This window comes from Vipera ursinii (genome assembly GCF_947247035.1).
Source record: "Vipera ursinii genome assembly, chromosome: 1".
In the NCBI taxonomy this organism is placed as follows: domain Eukaryota; kingdom Metazoa; phylum Chordata; class Lepidosauria; order Squamata; family Viperidae; genus Vipera; species Vipera ursinii.
The window spans coordinates 41,663,331-41,686,805 of NC_139512.1; the positions used below are offsets into that span (position 1 = coordinate 41,663,331).

Below are 23,475 nucleotides of genomic sequence, written 5' to 3' on the forward strand. Positions count from 1 at the left end.
GCCCTGTTTGGAAAGGGCTGAGCAGGGGGGTGGCCAGTGCACACAAGCCTAAGCACAGTTTGACTTGTACGAGCGGTGGCCCAGTGCACATCGCCGCAGCTCAACTTGATGGCCCAGCACATGCATGCACATGCGGCTCAACTTGCGCAAGCGGTGGACCGGTTTCCCTCTCCCCCCCCCAAGCCATAAAGATTGGGGACCACTGTGCTAGAGCATCTCTGACAAATGAAGAATTCCATTGAAGGAGAACACGCCACTTAATTTTTAATATTTTTTTTAGTGTATAGCATACATAGCCAAGGAAGTCTACACTGCTTTTTACACAGAGTAGTTCTTGCAGCCTAAGATTGCTAGTTCATTTTCTTCACTCATGAGCACTATCCACAGAACACCACAGGGGGTGAACTAGCTTTGCACGAACTGGCTAACAGTATTAGGGGACTGTCGGGTCACCCAGGCTTTCTTCTTCTGACTTTGCTCACATCCAGGCAGGTCTGGCAGCAGCTCACACTTCTCCATTGAACGTTGCTAGTTTTTCCCACCAGAGTGGTACCTATTTATTTACTTACATTTTTACATGCTTACACTTCAAGTGACACAGTCTATTTCACGTGGGTGGCAGCTGACAAAATCTGAAGGTTCCCCCTGAATTCTTGCCTGAATCCCTATCCTTTAATGTTAATTCACTGGTTCCAGTCCTTTCCTTTAGATCAGGGGTGTCAAACTGCTGGCCCGCGGGCCAGACGCGTCGCAACAAAACCGCGCCCACACCATTGCCGGCAATGGGGAAAAAGCTCCGATATGTCACGCGACGTCATGTGATGTCGCAAGTTTGACATGTCTGCTTTAGATCAAAAAAGAATAAATCTTCTTTTTCCCCCATGGGACAGTTCTTAAAATACTTGAATATTACTGACATATCTTCCCTCAGTTACTTACTCTAGGCTGGATCTTTAACAGTTTGTCATGGGACCTGGCTTCCACATTCATCATCTTCATAGCCCTCCTCTGAACTGGCTCCAACTTATCACTGTGATGTGAATTTAACAAAATACTCTTACAGCCTATTACCTGCCAGCAATTTCAAATCCAATGTCAACTCAACCCCGACAAGACTGAGTGGCTGTACGTACCGGCATCTCGAGATATTCAGAACATTCCATCTCTTTCTATAGGGGGTAAGTTATTACCCCCAACAGATAGGGCCCGCAACTTGGGAGTCCTCTTAGATTCACAGCTTTCCTTGGAAGACCACATAACAGCTGTGACTAGGGGAGCCTTTGCCCAGGTTCGCCTGGTTCGCCAATTACGGCCCTATCTAGACCGAGATGCCCTACGTACGGTCACTCATGCACTCGTGACCTCTCGTTTAGACTACTGCAATGCTCTTTACATGGGGCTGCCCTTGAGGACCACTCGGAGGCTCCAACTGGTACAGAATGCAGCCGCGAGAGTTGTGTTGGGAGTCTCCCGATACTCCCATGTTACACCTCTACTCCGTGAACTGCATTGGCTCCCAGTTGTCCTCCGGGTAAGATTCAAGGTGCTGGTAATGGTTTTCAAAGCCCTACATGGCATGGGTCCGGAGTACCTTAGGAATCACCTGCTGCCAGCGTCAACGTCCCTCCATCCGGTGCGCTCCGACAGAGAGGGCCTCCTAAGGGTGCCGCCGTTCGGAGAATGCCGTCTGGTGGCTCCCAGAGGGAGGGCGTTCTCTGTGAGCGCGCCTGACCTATGGAACCGTTTACCGGTTGAGCTCCGGATGGCTCCCGACCTTCGCTCCTTCCGACGCGACCTAAAAACATATCTGTTTAAGCAATCCGGTCTGGCCTGACGGGTTCTGTTTTAATTATTGTTTTAAGATAACTATTTGTGCATTCTGTTATTTATGTTCACTGTTCACCGCCCTGAGTCCTTAGGGAGAAGGGCGGTATACAAATCAAATAAATAAATAAATAAACACATTCACAATAGTTCTGAAGCCCAGCTATGGAACTTTTCAGAAGGCTATAAAATCCTTCAGTATAAGCAACAAATCATCACCTGAAACAGAACACATACACAAAATAGGCTTGCCAGGTAGCATCTCCAGCCAGACTCTCAGCAGCATCTGCTTCCACAGCTGGTTAAATAAGCTCAGCATATGATCAGGAGGAAAGCCTGCCATCAAAAGAATTTGGAGAAATATCTAGTCCAGTGGCTTCCAACACACAAAAGGCTCACTCTTTCTAGTGAAACTGTTTTTTCACGTCTTCTTCAAACAGCGTTAACACTGAGCATGGATCCAGATGGCATCAAATAGAAACCAAGTTTGAAGCATTAATTTAAATGTTGCCAGCACTTTCCACCCTTGTGATTATACATTATTCAATTTCAACTGAAATAAGGAATGAATGCTTTTTAAAGTAATTTGTTCAAATATTAGTGAATGTAAAAATACTGCTATCTAGCTCTGCTTTTTCCATTTTTATTAATTTAAAATATTTGGGGGATGTACTTCTAGTTTTGCTTTCCTCATGCCACCTCCTAACCAGGTTATGTTAACTTTTTTTTCTTCTTTTAATAAATTGCTAGAATTTTAAAGAAATCTTTTGTGTTCCAAAACATTGAGTTCCTGAACCGTTATTAAGACAAGAATAAAGAAAATACAAAGTGAAAATACAATGTTGTACTTCATACATTCTTGCTTTCTAATAGTTTTGAGAGTTTTCCCCACTAGGTCCCCTCAGACTGACAACACAACAAGTTATTTGAGAGTTTTTAGAATAACCTTCCTTGCAGGATGTTAATGAAACTTGAAATATGTAATGGAGATAGTTAGTGAACTAAGGTCCAGTAAAAAATGGATTACTGTAATTATACACTGATATTCAGATTCATTCACAATATCAGGAAGTCTGAAAAACTATTTTAATTGAATCATCAGTTAGTGGCAGTAGAGTAAACCTTTTTTTTAAAAAAACCCATCATTTTGAAGCTCAGAAAAATATTATCTGCTCTAATAATAATCATTAATTCCTTGAATGTTATTTTTAATTATCGTTGCTTGACTCATAGGTGCATTGTATATACCATATTTGCACTGCACAAACGTACTGCTCATTTTAAGTCACTGTCAGTACTGAGTCATGGCCAAAAAAAGAAGATAGATCAGAATAAAAACAGTACATATCATATGACTATTTGTGCAACACGCCTATTCAAGATGAAATGTACCATAGCTGACTCAATTAATTTAATTTTCTGGATTCACATAAAATGCCAAATCACTTGGCCTGGGTGCACTAAGCTAAAACGTAGTTTATGGCTTAATATGGTAGGGGAACATAGCTATTGATTGGTATTTTAGGCTGCTGTGTTTTTAATTGATGTGATGACTCCCCAGGATGCTTCCCCAGTTATCTCTCCAGATATCAGCTCAGAAGAAGATGAACCAGTTCCAGGCACCTCTGGAGGTGAATTGGTTAATGGCTCCAAGCAGCCTCTGAGAAGGATTTAGCTCAAACACAGCTGCAGAGGGCAGCCCCAAAGCTCCAGGTGGAGAAAGCATGCAGCTGGAGCCAGTTAGTGGTGAGGAAAATGAATTGCCTGCTGCACCTGATCCAAGAACCTTGCTTTGAATTGACACCCTGCCTTGACTTAGTTTGTGCCTGGTGAACTCTGGGCTTTTCTTGCCTTGTGAACCCTCTAGTATTGTGGATTTAATTTTGCCTGGTGGGTTTATTTTGATTGGGAAACTTTCAAGTGTCTTGTGGACTCATTGGCCATTACTTTGTGGACTAGCATTGGGCTGCTTGTGGCTGGACTTAATTGGGACAGTTCTGGATTTTTGGTGGAGGGAGTTGTAGGAGACTATTAATAAACCCACTAAACCACAGTTACGTGGGTGTTATGTGTGAGCAGGATAGCAAAATTGATGTTTTTAGCAGATATTACTACTTGCTTGATCTGTCCTTTGAAGCTACACAGGATCAGGACTGCTTAGTGTTTGGATGGGAGACCACCAGAAACTTCTGGGTTGTAAACTGGACTGATAAATAAATATCCATATAATCTAGAACATGGGTGTCAAACTTGTTGTGTCACATGACACGTTGTGACATATCACAACTTTTTTTGCATTGCCGGAGCTGGGGTGGGCACGGCCTCTGCCCGCATGATGCAATTGGCCTGCGGGCCGGCAATTTGACACCCCTGATCTAGAATAATGCAAAGTCAGATGACTTATATTGTTGCCAAGAATGTGTCAAAGGGTTTGGCATGAAATCAGCAGCAGAGCCCAACTCAGGCAATTTTACAGGGCTACCAGATTTGGACTACAAAACTCCAAACAACCACTAGATGGCTACACAGAAATAAAGAAAATATGTTCATTGTCATTTCATGATCATTCAGGTTTTTGCAGCCTAGATCTTGAGCTTTTAGTGAAAGGGCAAAAAATATTTATTTATTGAATCAATTTATATAGTTGTCGAACTCAGTATGTGATTCTGGATGGTGAGCAATAACAAAATAAAAATAAAAATCACAACAAACAAAAATTAAAATACATAGCAGTTGAGAAAGTATTACAGCCCAAAATCACTAACATATCCAGAAGATCGGTCTCTTCACTTACTTAGAGCTCCAAAGCTGGATACAGAACCAGCTTTTTAAGGCTGTATAAAAGGCTAGCAGGGTCAGGCCCATCCTGATCATCAGAGGGAGAATGTTCCATCAATGGAGCAGCAGAAAAGGCATGCCTTCTGGGCTCTACACACTGGCATTCCTTAATTGATGGGCCAGAATCTGACTGGACTGAATGGGTAGAAACAACCAGTTTGAGACAATCCCTCAAGTAACCCAATCCCAAGCCATGCAGGGCTCTAAGAGTTCTAACCAACACCTTGATTTGCACTCAGAAGAAGCACACTGGCCACCAATCCAGCTCATGAAGTAGTAGTGTTATATGTGCCAGGTAACCAACACCTACTTGGTAATAAGCCAGCCCCATATAGAATGAATTGCAGTAATCCATACAGGAGGTCACAAGGTCACATGAGTGATACTGAGCAGGGGCTCCCAATCCAAGAATAGGTACAACTGATGCACAACATGAAATTGTGCAAAGGCCCTCCTAACCATGGCTACCACTTGCTCTTCAAGCAGGAGCCCACATTGTGCACCCTCACCATCATCATCTAGTTAATGGTATGTTATCCTATTTTATCTTGCATAAATAAATGCAACTTTTATTCATGGATTCCTTCATCCAACTGTTAAGAATAGACTATATGCTAGTAGAGAAACTCAGCGGCAAACTCAGTAAGATTTGTACACAATAGGACCAGATGTAAAAGAAGACAGGGCACCTGTCCATTTCCTAATTCTGTAGGCAAGAATATTTTAGCTGATGCCACCAGCAGAACAACCAATTATTAAAAATGTATGACCTCTGTTCTTTTATGTATCTAGCTATAGTGGATATAAATTAATTATATAAAAGAAATTAATTTAAAATTAATTGAAATTAAGAAAAAGTTTGTAATGAGAATCTTTTTTAAAAAAAATACTGCAGGAGATGTGCAAGAGAACTTGCCAGGAATCTGTGCTAATGGGATTAACCAATAAGCACAATCCAAAAGTGTATTATTACATTGTAAACCATCCTTTTTCCTCTCTTAAGAAATATAAAGATACATTGTTGCTTTATAAATGTATATTTTAAAGCAGAGGTGTCAAACTCGCAACGTCACATGATGTGTTGCGACGTATTGCAACTTTTTCCCCATTGTCCGCAATGGGGTGGGTGCAGTTTCAGCGTGACGCATCTGGCCTGTGGGCCGACAGTTTGACACCCCTGCTTTAAAGGGTACAATATGATCTATATAAGGGACGCGGTGGCTCAGTGGGTTAGGACGCTGAGCTTGTCGATCAGAAGGTCGGCAGTTTGGCGGGTCAAATCCCGAGTGCCGCGTAACAGAGTGAGCGCCTGTTACTCGTCCCAGCTTCTGCCAACCCAGCAGTTCGAAAGCACGTAAAAATGCAAGTAGAAAAATAGGGACCACTACGGTGGGAAGGTAACAGCGTTCCGTGCGCCTTTGGCATCTAGTCATGCCGGCCACATGACCACGGAGACGTCCTCGGACAAGCGCTGGCTCTTCGGCTTTGAAACGGAGATGAGCACCGGCCCCTAGAGTCGGAAACGACTAGCACACATGTGCGGGGGAACCTTTACCTTTACCTATGATCTATATAGAATAAGTGCCACTGAAAATACACAGTAATATTAAAATGAATTCTTGAGCATTTGTCTTTTGGAAGCAACATTTTCAGAATTTACTTTTATCTTACACATTTATTATTGCAAATATAATAATATCTAATATATGCATTAGTTATAAGTATCTTTGGGTATTCTGTGGATTTGTTCATTCATACATTTATATTCCATCCTGTGGTTCTAAAAAACATTCCTGTCACATAAGAAACCAAATCAAAAACAAGTCAAACAGAACAAAACTGAAAACCAAATACAGTATACGGTCTCGTATTTTCGGGCCTCTGAAGATGTTGCATTTCAATGCACATAACCACCAGCTAACAAGTGCAAGAACACTTAGGCTAAGAACTGGGCTCACGGATACCCTACATTTGAAGAACTATTGATTGGGGAAAGCTGGCATGATCTACCTGTACATAAAAGAATGCTGCACGGGGCTAGCAGTTGAGCCTTCAAATGATTGAATGGTGCATCCAAATCCAGAGACGAGGACTACTACTAGCTGAGAACTGATGTGCCTAAGAATTTGCCTGCCTGTCTTCATTACTTTTCCCATTTCTCTTCTTTTTCTATATACTTAAAATGAATGTGGAGAAATATTGCTCAACTTAAAAAAATGGCATATACTATCCCAAACCTCTTCTATCAGAAATGGCATTGCTGGTGCTACATTAGCTTTCCTTCTCTCATTCATTCATAAATCATATTTATAGGCCATCCAAATCATAGCAACTCTGCAGGCCGTGAGCTGTAAGAAGAAAGTGGGCTAGAGAGAATTTTTTCACTCTAAAAACTTCAGAAATTAGGTTCATCAAATAGGATTAAGTGAAAGAAGATTTGGGCAGCTGTCTGCAAGTACTTTTTCAAAGAACAAATAGCAAACTTACACAATGTATTGTTAGAAGATATCATTATGGTAATTACGTTAAGTAGCATAGATAATTTGAAAAAGGGGGTTAAGCCAGTTCATCTACAGTTATTAATCATGGGGTAAACAGTGCCTACATATGCAAAAGATGAATGTCATGAATACAAAATTGTGCAAAGAAATCACACAGGAGAACTCATGCCTCTGTGTTCTCTTGTGGGTTTCCCAAAAGCATTTGGCTGGCCACTGATGAAACAAAATGCTGAAGTAGAGGGTTCCCGATCTGATCTTGCATGGCTCTACACACACACACACACACACACACCACAGCTGATGTTCCTCGATATAGAAACTCTGAAATGCATGAAGTTAGTACTCAGAAAAGATTTCTGTCTATTAAGCTTCCTTGATTGTTCTTTTAAAAACTAAACAGTAAATGGACAGGGGAAAGACACCTAATTATAGAACTCTGGCAAAACCCCAGAGCTGGAATCTGTCTTTGGTAGTTATGGAACTGATGAGGCAATCTCTGTGGAGTAGATGCCATTTTCATTTACTAAAGGATCAGGATTCATTATGCTTTCTTGGTTTTTTAAAAGTCAATCTATGCTCCAGTATGCGAATGTTAAGGCCCCAGCTAAAGTAATGATTAAATTTATTATTTTGAGGAGTACTTTGTACTGTGCCTTCTTAAATGTCTGTTTTGATGTTGCTTTTATTACTTTTTGTCCCTTTTATATGGGTAAGCTCCCTTGGGAGAGCTTTTCACCATAAATGTAGGCCAGAAATATTCTAAATAAAATGTCATCTCTTATTATTGAAGTCTTTTGAAAAATCGCTTCCTGATTCTTCTTGAGTTGTCAAGAATATTAGAACTGAACATCTATCTGGCAGTCGGTTGGGATGGATGCTCTTTATAAAAACATGAAACACAAAAATTACTTATTCTTCTCTTAATAGCAGTCAAATGGAAATAGAAAGCATAACCATTAAAAGTAGTTATGCCAGAATCTGAATTATAGCATTAATGATAAATCTGGCATACTAACAAAGGGCTCCTAAATTCAACAACTTTGAAAAAAAAATCTGCTTTTTTTCAAATATAATAACAATATAATGACAGCACTTTTCCCATCATTCAGACACCTATGTTTCTAAATAGTTTTCAAACATATGTTTTCATTTTTTTAAAAAATCCAAATATGGAAGTTAATTTATAAGACTGTCAATACCAATAATACAGATATAACCACATGCTGAAATGTGTAGGTGTTTGTTTGGCTCTGTGCAACAAAACAAAGGGACGAAAAGAAAAGAGGTACCATTTCAAAGTAATCAACTTCCTCAGTACATACATAATACAATCAACTGCAATAGAGAAGAATCTCCCTGCAATTCACCATGAAGATTTTGGCATATTTTGTGTCCCTGAAAATGTACCTTTTCTCCCGGCTGTGTAATCCTTCCATTTGTCTGCCAGTTCTCCCTCACCAATTTAGGCACTTATTAAACCGTCTTCCTGCCTGGCACAATCTTCCAATTCTAACGCACTGCTGCAGGTATTGTCACAATAAGATAGAAGTGAACAGTATCTTAAAGCTCGTCATTTCTTACCTGGCTCTGTGCAGTTCTTTTTGTGTGACTCATTATGTGATGCCATCAATTTTCTATTCCTCCATAATTCTGACAGAACACTTTGGTTTTCAACAGCTGACTCTTGTCCTGCACAAAGACAGACACTGCATTTGTAAGGGCAAAAAGGACTTTGGGTTATCCATATACTGTATATATAATTCTTTCCATTAGAAAACCATAATCTGAGACTAAAATGGAAGTTGCCTCCTACTGAATCAAACCATTAATATATCTATCAAACCATTAATATATCTATCACCATGAATTCTCCACCGTATTAGCTGGAAAGGAGTGTCTGATAATTTTTTTGACACATATAAACTATATATGGATTGATGCATAATAGAAAAATATCCCAGACAAGAAGAGGGATGGGAAGGTGATAAGGAAGAAAGACAAAAAGTGCTATAGTGGTTACAGTATTGGCTTCAGAAATCAGGATGTGCAATGGAGGTTTTTGTGTGACCTTGAACTAACAGAATAGAGAATATTCTTTATTGGCCAAGTGTCATAAGACACACAAGGAATTTGTCTCTGGTGCATAAACTCTCAGTATACACACAAGCAACAAATTGATAAATCATAAGATACAAAACCATCTCATAGAGTTGTGAAAAAGTAAGATATCGCCATTAATACTAATAATATGCAGAAAGTGCCATCCTGATCATGTGAGTGATCAACACAGCCCAGTTAATCACTTAACTGTGATGAGCAAGAATACAACATGGTAGATAAGCATGGGACTATCTATGGAGGGACATGCAGGCATAGAGTTATAGAATTGCAGAATCACGGGATTAGATTCTTTTCTAACCTCTTGCTCAGGGAGGGAATCTAACAGACAAATGGCTGTTCAACCTTTGATTGAAAACCTGGAGGCTAAAACACATAAGGAACTGGGTATGTCTAGTTAAATGAAGATAAGGACGAGGGGGGACGTGATAGCAGTGTTCCAATACCTCAGGGGTAGCCACAAAGAAGAGGGAGTCAAGATATTTTCCAAAGCATCTGAGGGCAGAACAAGAAGCAACAGATGGAAACTAATCAAAGAGAGAAGCAACCTAGAACTAAGGATAATTTTCCTGACAGTTAGAACAATTAATCAGTGGAACAACTTGCCTCCAGAGGTTGTGAATGCTCCAACACTGGAAGTTGTGAAGAAAAAACTGGACAACCATTTGTCTGAAATGGTATAGGGTTTCCTGCCTAAGCAGGGGGTTCTGTTCTGTTCTGTTCTGTTCTGCTCTGCTCTATTCTATTCTATTATTCTACCCTACCCTACCCTACCCTACTCTACTCTACTCTACTCTATTCTATTATTTTGAGTGTGTATCTTTTTCTGTAAAACTTCCACCCATTGACTCTTGTCCTACCTTCAAGCACTAAGAAGAATAAAATCACAGCCTTGTCCCTGGAATATTCCTCCATGTTTTAGAAGGCCACTCCAATGCCACCCCTTAGTCTTCTTTTCCTTAGGCTAAATACAGCCATTTTCTTTAACTGTTGTTGTTGTTTTCTTTAACTGTTGTTTATAAGCTTCCAAAGCCCTTACCATCTTTGTTGCTACTCTTCTTCAGCTTTCTTTTTGTATTATAGCAAGCAAACCTGGATACAACCCAAGTAGTCTTCTTTTATTGACAGTAATTGAGACTAGGAACTTCATCACTAAGTGATGTGGTCATAAGGTATGTCAATCAATCATGCTGACTTACAATGGAGTTGCGTGATTACCATTTGCGACATCCTGCCAGTTTCCCCATTGATTTTGCTTCTCAGAAGGCAGCAGCCATGGTTGCAAAGGGCAATCACATAACCATGGGACACTTCAATGTCATCATTGCAAGTGGTCACCAAGTGTCCAAATCATGATCATGTGACAATGGAGAAACTGCAACAGCCATGAATATGAGGAATCATCCTAAATAAACCTCTTCAGGGTCACAATTTTGAACAGTTGCTGAATGCGTGAACATTAAGCAAGAACTAGATTACCTGTATTGCAGATATGATCTGATTAGTACTGGGTAAAACTGGCTCATGTTTAATCTGTGGTCTACACATCCAGCTCCTTCTTCAAATACTATTGCTAAAACAGGTACCACTTAACTTGTGTACAGGTACAAGGTAAGTGGTATCTGATTTTTCCTATCTAAATGCAGAACCCCACAGTTTTTGGGATGATGTTCAAGATTTCTGATATCCTTTTGAACCTTGAGCTGGTCTTCTGAGGTATTAGCAATCCCACCCTAATTTGTATCATTACAAATTTGATTAGCATTCTTCTACTCCCTCATCTAAATCATTTATACAAATGTTGAAGAGCACTTACTAGCATTCCAAAAAAAATCAGGTATATATTCCTCAATGATAGAGCCCAGGGCAAATTATAAATTGGCAGAAAATAAGAAAAATAACAACAAAAATAAAAGAATTTAAGAAGTGGGAGGAAAATGAACATTGCTTCACTATTCTCCTTCAGTTCAACAGCCAGGCGTACAGAAGTAATAAAACAATATACACAAGACTTGTACTGTTCTCAGTTAATAGATGGTTACTTCAAGAATCCCTTTCAAGTGTACTATGCAGAGACAATTTCAAATAAGCCTTTATTCCAGAGATACCCAGTAGGAACCTGCCATTTAAATTCTCACAGAAATGCTAGCTTTAGAAGCAGAGTAATATAGGCCCCCTGGGCTCATTCATACAGGTCAGGATTAAAAAAATAAAATGGGAAAAGTTCATGAAGTGGGCTTAATACCTTGTAACTTATCAATCTTACAGTTATACAACTGAAAATGCAAAAGGTAAAAAAATTAATGTAATACAATGTATTTATAATGGAACAAATATAAGAATAGAATGAACAGAACAGAACAGAACAGAATAGAATAGAATAGAATAACTTTATTGTCACTTTGAATGTACACTTATCAGTATACATTAAAACGAAATATCATGGCATTCAGCTCTCAAAGGGTCAGCACCTCCAATATACACTACATAAATATGACAAAAATACATACATATATACATAAATACATAATTATGCATATACCCACATATATTACATGACACAGAGAAATAACAGTCTAGTTAGGATTATGTATACATGTGCATGGCGCGAAAAATGAATCTTGCAAGTTTACCAGATGGTTGGCATTGGGAACAAAGCTATTACAGAATTGGGTAGTCCTCCTAGAAATACTTCAAAACCTCCTCCCAGAGGGGAGCAACAGAAACAGACATAAAGTGGGTGTGTGGGGTCTCTAACAATGCTTTCAGCTGTAAGCACACAGAGCTTATAAGCAGCATCCTGAATACCAGGAAGCGGGCTTCCTATTATCTTCTCGGCTGTCCTTACCATTCTCTATAGGGACTTTCTATCTGAGGCGCTGCTGCCACCAAACCAGACAGTGATGCAGTTTGTTAAAATGCTTTCAATCATGCCTCTGTAAAAAATGGCCAGGACAGAAGGAGAGAGATGTGGTCTCCTCATCTGATGCAGAAAATGCAGATGCTGGTTTGCATGCTTCACTAAGGATGACGTGTGGAGAGTCCAATTCAGATTGTTAGTTATCTGCATCCCCAGATACTTAATACTGTTGACCATCTCTATAGCTGAATCCTTGATACTGAGTGGAGTATGACTATGCCGGCTCTTTCTGAAATCTACAATGATCTCCTTTGTTTTATCAACATTTAGAACCTGGTTAGTTTTATTGCATCAGTCAACCAGAGCCTTCACCTGTTCCCTATAAGCATCTTCATTGTCATCCCGGAGAAGACCCACCACTGCCATGTCGTCTGCATACTTCACATTATGATTCATATGAGATTTGGAAGAGCAGTCGTGGGTCATCAAGGTGGACAGTAGAGGGCTCAGGACACAGCCCTGTGGAGAACCTGTATTCAAGGAGATGGAATTGGAAACTTTCCATAGAATCCATATCATGAGAGAGTTTTGTAGGAGTTAACTATATTTTTATTTCCACAAATAAAACTTGGCATGGAAATGCAAATATTGCAAGGATTTCATTAGATACATGAGTGGAGGACTACATCATCTGTCCAGTAACTTTCATCATCTGTCCAGTAACTTCTAAAACATTTTTCCCTTCTCTACAGGTATTTCCCCATCGCCTGTAAAGAGTTGGTTGGAATGAGCCACCAGGAACCATTGGCTTATCAATATGGATGTCTATGCATATGCATCCACATTAAATGAAACTGAAAGGGCACTCATTCAAAGTTGATTACATGAACAAAAATACTCATTTTTTAAAAAAAGGTGATGATAGAATATACGTATATCTTTTCTTGTACACTAATTTAGAATCAGTGCTGAATTCAAACATTTCTCTAAAAAGGATTTTACGCTTTAAAATTTGAGGCATGCTGGATGCTTATATAGTTTTGATCATCTTTCCCCAGGAACCTCTACTAGGTACAATTCATATTTTTCTATCTTGAATTACTATAGTCCTACTCATTGGGGATAGTAAATCTTACAGTCTAACACATCTGGGACATATCACATTGGGAAAAGCAAATAAATTGCCAATGTTTACATGACACTGCTGGCCAAGTGAGCGACCTCAACTACTGGTAGCCTCATCTTGTGTGCTGGTAAAGCACAATCTCTGGTGACCTAGTCAGTTGGGAGCAGCCATTTTATAAATTCTCCCAGGATCCTAGGAGGTTGAGTGGCTGCCATTTCTTTTGTATTGCTTTGTTTTTAATCAAAGCAATAAAAAAAATCCACAGTGGTCTGGTGCATACATGACCATGAAGAAAGACTCCAAAGACTGTTGAGAAGCACCAGGTGCAAATAAAATATGTGTTAAATCCAAAAGGGTAAAAGAGCACTACAAAATGACTCAGTGTAGCCCCCTCCCCCTTGCCTTCTAGACTCCTTCATATAAGAGGGAAAGAAGAGAAGATACAAGCAGACTTGTGAGATTCTTTACTACATGGTGGCTTATCTCAGCATAGTTCTAGTCTACCAGTAGAGTCTATTTTTTGACATGGTCCATCTTCAAGGACTGACATGTTATTTTTTTTTCTAGTCCAAAATTGGTGGGACAAGGCCAACCCCTTTATTTTATTCCTTTGTTTTACCCCATGCATGCTGTGGAAAATAAAAAAATAAGACAATGGCAGACAACTAATTCCTATAAAAGTCCCCTTTTCTTAGAACTATCTAGGAGTTGGACTCAGGTGGGGCAATTGATCCCTTGAGCTAAGATCAAACCCCACTGAGTTAGTTGCCTGGATCACATTATTTGTCCGATATGATGATCCTCAGTATATGGCAGTATAGGTTGTGGGAACAAGGCCAGTATGGCTTTTTTTACATTCTTCTTTCCTCTTAACAACTTCTTCATACAGTATGTGAGAGGGTAGCAATATGTCACTAAGACTGAAATTAAAAATTGATTACTAAAACATCAGGAGAGGGGTATAGAATCCCAGCATCTATCAAACAAGAAAGAAAAAGAGAGGGAGGGAGGGAGGGAGGGAAAAAGGAAGGTCCTCACAAATATTAATAAAATTCACAATAGGTGAATCTAAATTCTGTAATGCAGTCATATTTATATTTAAGTCCTCCTCTCTATTCCTTCGGCTTTTTTTTACATGGAGAAAGTTTCAGCATCAATATTCAGTGAAAATAACCCAGTAACCAGATAATGATGGGGTGGTCAACTTCATTGAAACTCGGGACCATTCTTCATCTTTGTGCCTTAACTATAAATGTATCCATTTTGCCCTTTAACACCAAACAAGGGGTGGGGGAGGGGAAACCAACCTGATTTGATTGGGCTCAGTATTTTAAGGTATGAAATGTTGCCTCGTGTTTTTGCAAGGATTAAAGCATCCATTTTACTGTTCATCTTACCCATAATGCAAAAAAAAAGTTGAAAATTTGAGGCCTTACCCACCTCAGGAGGGCTATAGAGGGTACAAATCAAATGATGGCCTAAGGCCCGGTTTTATTTGAGGGACAGTCTGTCTCCCAATTCAATCTGGCAGGGTTGGTGTGTTCCAGGTTCCTTCGATTAAACAATATCTTCTATCAGGATGCCAAAAGGACATTCTCTCTAGAGCAGCACCTCCCCATCTGGAATGTGATTCCCCTGAGATCTGGATAGCTCCCACTCCGCTCTTCTTTGGAAGAGTGTCAGAATCCATTTATATCACACTTCATAAGTGTATAGGTAGAATATTGTGCTTATTCTGGGGATTCTGCCATCTCTCCAGGGGGGGGAGAGGATGGTTACTTAGATTGAAATAGGCTATCTTCAAACACCAGGGAAATGTTTGATGGGGGGAGAGAGGGGGAGAGAGAGATCTGGATTGCATCTTCATTTACAACTGAAAAGGAAGAAGCAATAACAATAAAAACAAGGAGAGTTCCCACCGAAGGGCCTGACACCTAAGTAAATGATGGGAGCCTGACCAAATGGATGAGGGGAGGGGGTTGAAATGGGAATGCTTTATATAGGATTGAAATGTAACTCTGTTAGATTCCGTCTTGTATTGCCACAATCGATTCCATCCTAGTAAACATTTTCCTTTTGGACTAAACTTGCATCCAAGAGTTCTTATTTCCTAAGATGTGGATTGAGGTGGGTCCTGACAAAGAGCATGAAGACTTGACTTTTCAGCCAGGTCTTTGGCAAGGGACAGGGAGACACCCCCCCTTTATCTTTATCTTTTATTTAGCCTTTTATTGATTGTTGTGAGCTGCCCAGAGTTGCTGGGATTCGGGCAGCATAATAAATTATTATTTACACAACAATGTGAACTCACAGCTTCCAGTTCTTTAGCTGGTGTTGAACTGGTGTTGAACAGCCAAAAAAGCCAGCACAGTGCTAGGTTTAACATTAACCGAGGGATAGAATCAAAATCACGTGAAGTATTAATACCACTTTACAATGCCTTGGTAAGGCCACACTTGGAATACTGCATCCAGTTTTGGTCACCATGATGTAAAAAAGATGTTGAGACTCTAGAAAGGGTACAGAGAAGAGCAACAAAGATGACTGGGGGACTGGAGGCTAAAACATATAGGGAACGGTTGCTGGAATTGGGTATGTCTAGTTTAATGAAAAGAAGGACTAGGGGTGACATGATAGCAGTGTTCCAATATCTCAGGGGCTGCCACAAAGAGGAGGGACTCAAGCTATTCTCCAAAGCACCTGAAGGCAGGACAAGAAGTAACGGATGGAAACTAATCAAGGAGAGAAGCAACCTAGAACTAAGGAGAAACTTCCTGACAGTTAGAACAATTAACCAGTGGAACAACCTGCCTCCAGAAGCGGTGAATGCTCCAACACTGGAAGTTTTTAAGAAGAGACTGGACAGCCATTTGTCTGAAATGGTATAGGGTTTCCTGCCTGAGCAGGGGGTTAGACTAGATGACCTCCAAGGTCCCTTCCAACTACTACTACTAATTATTATTATTATTACTTATTATTATTATTATTATTATTATTATTATTATTATTATTATTATTATTATTATTATTATTATTATTATTATTGCATCCAGTTTTGGTCACCATGATGTAAAAAAGATGTTGAGACTCTAGAAAGAGTACAGAGAAGAGCAACAAAGATGATCAGGGGCCTGGAGGCTAAAACATATAAGGAACGGTTGCTGGAATTGGGTATGTCTAGTTTAACGAAGAGAAGGACTAGTGGGGACATGATAGCAGAGTTCCAATATCTAAAGGGCTGCCACAAAGAAGAGGGGGGTCAACCTATTCCTCAAAGCACCTGAAAGCAGAACAAGAAACAATGGATGGAAACTAATCAAGGAGAAAACCAACTTATAAATAAAGAGAAATTTCCTGTCAGTTACAACAATTAATCAGTGGAATGGCTTGCCTTCAGAAATTGTGGGTACTCCATCACTGGATGGAGATTAGTCTAAAATAGGCTTTCCTGCCTGAGCAGGAGTTTGTACTAGAAGACTTCCACGGTCCCTTCCAATTCTGTTATTCTGTTCTGTTCTGTTCTGTTAAATCTGTCATACACATCACGTTCTTCCCAAGAACCTAGGATGTCATAATGTATCAGCAGAGTATATGTGCAGTTTCAAACAGCGTGGCTTTTGTAATTGTCAGATGGAAATTTGGCTAATGTAGATTTTCTAAATGCCATCCAAGAGTTTTTGGAATGGCACCCGGTATGCCGATAATAATAACTATCAATCATATTATTTATGTGAGGCCACACTCCACTGCAATACAGCACAGAAGATCTTTTCCCGATAATCTGGCAAAATGTCTAGACGTTACCAACAAACTGTTCATTTTCTTCAGTCTTAAAACCATCACTTCCCTAGTAAAGGCCTGATATGAAGCCGTGTGGCATTTCAGTTATACCACTGAGTAGTGAATGATGCTTTCCAAAGAGAACGGGATTCGTGGAATTGGTTATTCCTTTGTGAAAGTGCTTTGAGGTTCTTGTTTGATCTCATGCCTAAGAGATGGGAATGTTGCATTATCTCTAGCTCATCCTTGTATAACATAAACCAAGACATCTTCACCAGGAAGCCAGATTTGCTAAGTTTGACCAAGCATATTCCCTGGTAACTATGTACAGGACTGCAGTCTTAGCCTGCTCTGAGTGAGAGAAACCAGAAAAAATAATTTACATTATTCAATGGCTACACATACCACATTTGTTCCTAGGGCAGCTTTTGATGCTGTATTTTTTCCCTTGCCTATTATTAGTGAAATGATAATGGGAACCCTGGCTTGTCCAACGTAAGAAAAACTGTTAAGTCTCAGCTGTACAGGCCATTCCTTTAATAGCCACCTGGCAGCATAACAGTTGAACAAAGTAGCGTTTCCTACTTCTTATTAGAGTGAAACCACTGTATCTGCCAAATCTCTTTATTTTTTCTATAAAAAAAAAGTTGTTCCATTTGGTGTGTCTTCTCAACAGCCTCTTTTAATTTAGAGGGTTGGCCAAAGTGCAGGGATATAATGTATCCCTAGAACATGACAGATCACCATAGTTTCTGATCTTGTAGACCCTCATCGAACTCCCTAGAAGAGATACAGTGAAAGTCCATAGCTGACGATTTCTAAACATCGGATAGCAGCCCTGCTTTCAACCTGCCCATTTTGGAAGATGTACAAAGTGAGCAGCATAGAAGAAACAGAAAACACGGGAATGGTGCAATTTCTGTTCACAAGCTTTATGTAACTCAGTTAGCAAGGAACTCTCCTAAAGCTGGGGGTGGAGTGCATTAAATACAATCATCATCATTTTACAGAAAACATCATCTTCCCTGTTGAGAGCTCCCTTAAAGGGACTGTTGGCTTTCTTGTGCAATATATGAAGAAATGGGAGAGTCATCAAATAATGACCCTCCAATAGCATACAAATTATACCACAGATACTTCTTTTCCGCTGCTCTTTCTCTAATTTTCTAATCCATATTAATTCAATTCATTAATGTTTATTATGCAATCATGAAAATCACTCCACAGCGACTTGTGAAAATGCAATTTAATGACTAAGTATCTCCAGTTTGGTTCTCAGGTTCACTTTGGTTTAGACGTTGTATGTGTAAGTGGCATGAACAATTCTAAAATGAATACATATGAATGTGTTTTTTCTAGGAATTCATGTGTTTTTTTCTAGGAACTGGTATTGCAGACTGGTAAGTGTTAAAACAAAACTACAGTTTTGAGATGTCTGCTTAACAATAATGAATCCCTTATGCATCGGTGCCCATAGAGATCAAATGACACCCCCCACCCCAGTTCTTGCCAAAAATGTAATACACAGCTCTGTACTGTAGATCAAGGAGCAGGACACATCATTTCAATAAGTAACACTGTAACTCTGAAAATACTTATTTAGGAAAATATCCGAAACTCAATGTTTCCAAAATAAACTTAATACAAAACGATAAGGAAGCACTTATTTTACACAGATAATTTAGGAAAGTGCTAGACCCAAGGCGGTCCCTTGAACATTATTCAAATGGATTACATTATTCAAATGAATCGGGCACGGCCACTCTTATGAGGGCTGCTCTAAACTTTCACAGGCCACAACAGGTGAAACCTCTTGCTTGTATGTTTCCCAGAGAGTACCTCACTGAACACCCGACATGGGAAACATGCCATGGGATGCGGTTCCCGCATCCTCCTGCACTGAAATTCAGACATCCAGAACTGTTCCCCCGCTGAATTAAATAATAAAAATCACTGTTACCCGGGCACCCGCTGAATTAAATAATAAAAATCACTGTTACCCGGGCAGATTGACAAGGATGCCATACAAGAGACAGAGATGCCCTATTTATACCAGTTTCTCCCAGCTTCCCTCGGCATGGGAATCTGTGTGCAATCCACCTGCATATCCTGTAGGTCACTGCACGCGCGCGCACGGACACACACACACACACACACACAAACACACACACAGAGAGAGCCACCCACCTACCTAGCTTGGCCATGCACCAAACGAAAAAGAGGATCGCGCAGACGAAGCCCAGCTGTTGCAGCAGCATCTCCCGCCTCTTGCGAACTTTCCTCAGTTTGGAGAGCGGAGGCTTCGAAGGAGGGACTCTCGGCGGGACCTCCAGCCCCATGGCGAGCCGGGGCGGCCGAGGACTCTTCCTCGGGGCGGGCGGAGGCTTGTGGGCGAGAAGGAGACCAGGCAGCTCCTGGCGGCTCGGCCGGAGGGGGCTCACTCGGAGGGGCTCCCCGCGGCGGCTTTCATAATCACGACCAAGGACTACAAGCACCTCCGAGAAAGGCGGGGAATCCCGCGAGAGGGGACCGGCAGCTGCGGCCAAAGCCTCCTGGCGGCGGGGGCGAGTTTTCTCCGCCCGCGATCGCCGCTCGGGCCGAGCCTGCCCCTCCCCCTCCCCTCCCCTCCGGCTCAGCCTCGCCGCCACCGGGCAGGGCGAGTGAACGGCCGCGCCCCTGCAGGCGGAGGGAAAAGCCGAGCCCACAAGCCCCGCCGGCCCCAGAGAAGCAGCTGGAGAGGCGGCATCCGAGGGCGTCGAGCTCCGGCAACGGAACAGGCTCCGAGCGCGCCTGGGGGGAAAGCGAGCGAAGCGGGAGGTTAAGGCGGCGGCGGCAGCGGGGAAAGCCCGGCTCCGCTCAGCAGCATCCCACTGGAAAGTTTCAGATCCCCTTGCCGTTCCTCTTGCCGCCGTTGCCGGGGAAGGCGGCGGAATGCGTGACCCTCTTCTGCCGCGGCGGCGGCGGCGGCATCTCCCCTGCCTGGCTCGAGTCGGACGCTCAGGTGCCCCGTCCGCCCTCGCCGCGCCTGCCTTTTTGCTCGGCCGTTCCCGTTGCGGGCAGCCGAGCCAAAATCCCTTCGCGCCGCTCTCCTGCGTGGAATTGCTCCGTCGCAACCTCCGTCCACCCTTCGGTCCCCGGGCAACTTTCCCAACCGAGCACCTGAGTCCTCCCCCCCCACCCCGCCGGCAATACGCATGCGCCTCCCTCCCTCCCTCCCTCCCTCCCTCCCTCTCTCTCTCTCTCTCTCTGTCACCCCTCCCACCCCCCCAAAACCTCCGGGGGCCGTATCTCCTTGATTATCACACTAAAATCAGGGGTCTTCAAACTTGGCCCTTTTATGACTTGTGGACTTCAACTCCCAGAATTCCTCAGCCAGCAAAGCTGGGAGTTGAAGTCCACAAGTCATAAAAGGGCCAAGTTTGAAGACCCCTGCAATGATCCCTCTGCTTTTCCCGCGGTGGCCAAGCGGAGGGATGGAGATTAACTGGCCAAATTAATCTGAGTCCTCCCCTCACCCCGCCGGCAATACGCATGCGCCTCTCTCTCTCACTCTCTCTCTCTCTCTCTCTCACCCCCCAAAACCTCCGGGGGCCGTATCCCCTTGATTATCACACTAAATCAGGGGTCTTCAAACTTGGCCCTTTTATGACTTGTGGACTTCAACTCCCAGAATTCCTCAGCCAGCAGAGTTGAAGTCCACAAGTCATAAAAGGGCCAAGTTTGAAGACCCCTGCAATGATCCGTCTGCTTTTCCCGCGGTGGCCAAGCGGAGGGATGGAGATTAACTGGCCAAATTAATCTGAGTCCTCCCCCCACCCCGCCGGCAATACGCATGCGCCTCTCTCTCTCTCTCTCTCTCTCTCTCACACACACACACACACACACACACACACACACCCCTCCCACCCCCCAAAACCTCCGGGGGCCGTATCTCCTTGATTATCACACTAAATCAGGGGTCTTCAAACTTGGCCCTTTTATGACTTGTGGACTTCAATTCCCAGAATTCCTCAGCCAGCTGGCTGAGGAATTCTGGGAGTTGAAGTCCACAAGTCATAAAAGGGCCAAGTTTGAAGACCCCCTGCGTGACTAAATGATCCGTCTGCTTTTCCCGCGGTGGCCAAGCGGAGGGATGGAGATTAACTGGCCAAATTAATCTTTTCTCCTAAATAGCGCAGACGTTATCCCTTCTTCTTCGTTTAGCGCCAGGCAGGGCTTTTTCCTGCGCTGATGAAGCCTGCAAGAGCGTGTGCTGGTGAGACAGCTCCGGAGTCCTATGCAGAATCACGCGCGGACTACTTTTTTCTAAGTGGCATTTTTCCATCCAAGCCAAAGAACGGGAGTCAGGATTGTCCTCAGCATTGGTCAGAGACGTTGCCTTTTCTCTGGAACCGTGACAGTTTTGCAGACAAATTTTGCAGATAAATAGACATAATAAAAGTAAAGCCCGGAAAGGGTAAGAATTGGATGAAGTCGCTGGAGGAAACGACGTGGAGTTGAAACATAATTAAAATTTAATTGTTGTGTTCTTTAATGATTAGGAACACTGATTCCTAGTTATAATCCATTTCCTGCTTTGCTATCTATATGACCCAGACTGAATATGCTGTTTGGCTGAAAGAATAACACGGAAATCATAGCAAATTTAAAATTGTAATAGTTCAGGAATGTAATAAACTTTCACAAAAAATATATTGTAGTCATTAGAAGCCGTGCTATAAAAATATTTAAAACTTGACTGCTTTGATACTAATGTTATGTTTATCATTTACAAGGTATATTAAATCCAATATAGAATTTAACGAACTTGTATAAGGTTTTTTCTGTCACCAAGTTTTAAAAAACACACCTGCCATAAGGAAGATTGACATTATTATTCTTGCTTGGGGGGAAACTCTAAATGGCTAATCAAAGTTTTGTTGTTCAGTGCTAGATATAGTGAATTCTTTAATAAAGATACCAAAACTGAAATAATTTGTTATTACTAACTGCAAGATAAGATGCTTCCCCAGTCCTGCAGATTTATAAAGCTGAGCTGCTTTAGAGTTCATGTTTGAATCCAAACCCGGGTTGTGGGACTGGTTTTAGCAATTAGTTAAAGACATTTTGCACATGCTCACTGCCATTTCATTTTTCCTGAGCTGAATTCTGGCATTGAAAACTGATTCTGAAACTGACCTTTGGCTCTTAATCAGCATTGTTTTTTTTATGGAGAGAGTAGCCCCAGTGTTAGTGCCATTTAAGGTTTAAGGTTTTAAGGTTTTATTTAATTTGTATAGCAGCTTAAGATGATGCCAGCGTGGTGATATATTTTTGCTGTACCCTTTTGGATGCATTTGAAGAAGCATTACCCAGATGCAAGCTTTTAAGTGCACAGGCACATTAACTAGGACATCTCAGAATGCCTGTGCCAGGGAATGATACCTACCATCAGCCTATCCTTGGGTGAAAATCTGACCTTATTCAGTCTAAGTGGATTAATAAAACCATATGTTAAAGATTAATAAAGAATTAAAGTCTCTTAAGTATTTCAAGGGGCCTTTTCTACATAGCTTTAGCAAGACTGTGAGAAGAAAAGTACCCCTAATTGCTTCAGCACTTTTTTATACTAACGTATTAAAAGGCATTCAGGGACGCGGTGGCTCAGTGGCTTAGGACGCTGAGCTTGTCAATCAGATGGTTTGGCGGGTTGATTCCCAAGTGCCGCGTAGCAGAGTGAGCACCTGTTACTCGTCCCAGCTTCTGCCAACCTAGCAGTTCGAAAGCACGTAAAAATGCAAGTAGAAAAATAGGGACCAATACGGTGGGAAGGTAACAGCGTTCCGTGCGCCTTTGGCGTCTAGTCATGCCGGCCACATGACCACGGAGACGTCCTGGGACAAGCGCTGGCTCTTTGGCTTTGAAACGGAGATGAGCACCAGCCCCTAGATTCGGAAACGACTAGCACGCATGTGCGGGGGAACCTTTACCTTATTAAAAGGCATAAATATCTGATGAGCAGTTGTAGCTCTCCAAAGCTTATCTCTTTTCATACTACCAGTATGTTTTAGTCTGAAAAGATGCTATTAAGCCTCTTTTGTTTTCTAGTAGTTATTGAAGAACCTGAAGCTCTCTAGAAACAATCTCCATCTAAAATTACAATATAAACAATATCAATCAATGATCGGATGCTTAGTTTGAATAAACAGGTCATAGGTTTGAAGAACCTTCATGCCACAGAAACAATTTGTTCAGCCCCAGGATTTTAAGCAGAATACATCCTCAGAGATATGGCTTTGGCACCTGACTGTGTGCCAAATGAACTCTAAGGCCTGATTGAATCATGTTGATATCCATTTTGCTTAATGTAAAAATATCTGCAATAAGCTGCTTTGCAGTATCCAAATAATGCCCTGCTCAAGCATCCTGGTTGAAATCAATTATTCCCT

General features: G+C 41.7%; 1 protein-coding gene across 1 annotated transcript in view; it reads right to left on the reverse strand.

Annotated features, from left to right (window-relative positions):
* The window catches only part of SLC24A4 (solute carrier family 24 member 4), a gene marked incomplete at both ends in the record, with an annotated part of 118,048 nt that extends 98,662 nt beyond the window's left edge, over nucleotides 1–19,386 (reverse strand). The window contains 2 exons of the mRNA XM_083379491.1: nucleotides 8,745–8,852; nucleotides 19,239–19,386. Of these exons, the coding sequence (XP_083235617.1) occupies nucleotides 8,745–8,852; nucleotides 19,239–19,386 (256 nt within the window). The remainder of the gene's footprint in view (nucleotides 1–8,744; nucleotides 8,853–19,238) is intronic.
* Between the last annotated feature and the right edge of the window lie 4,089 nt (nucleotides 19,387–23,475).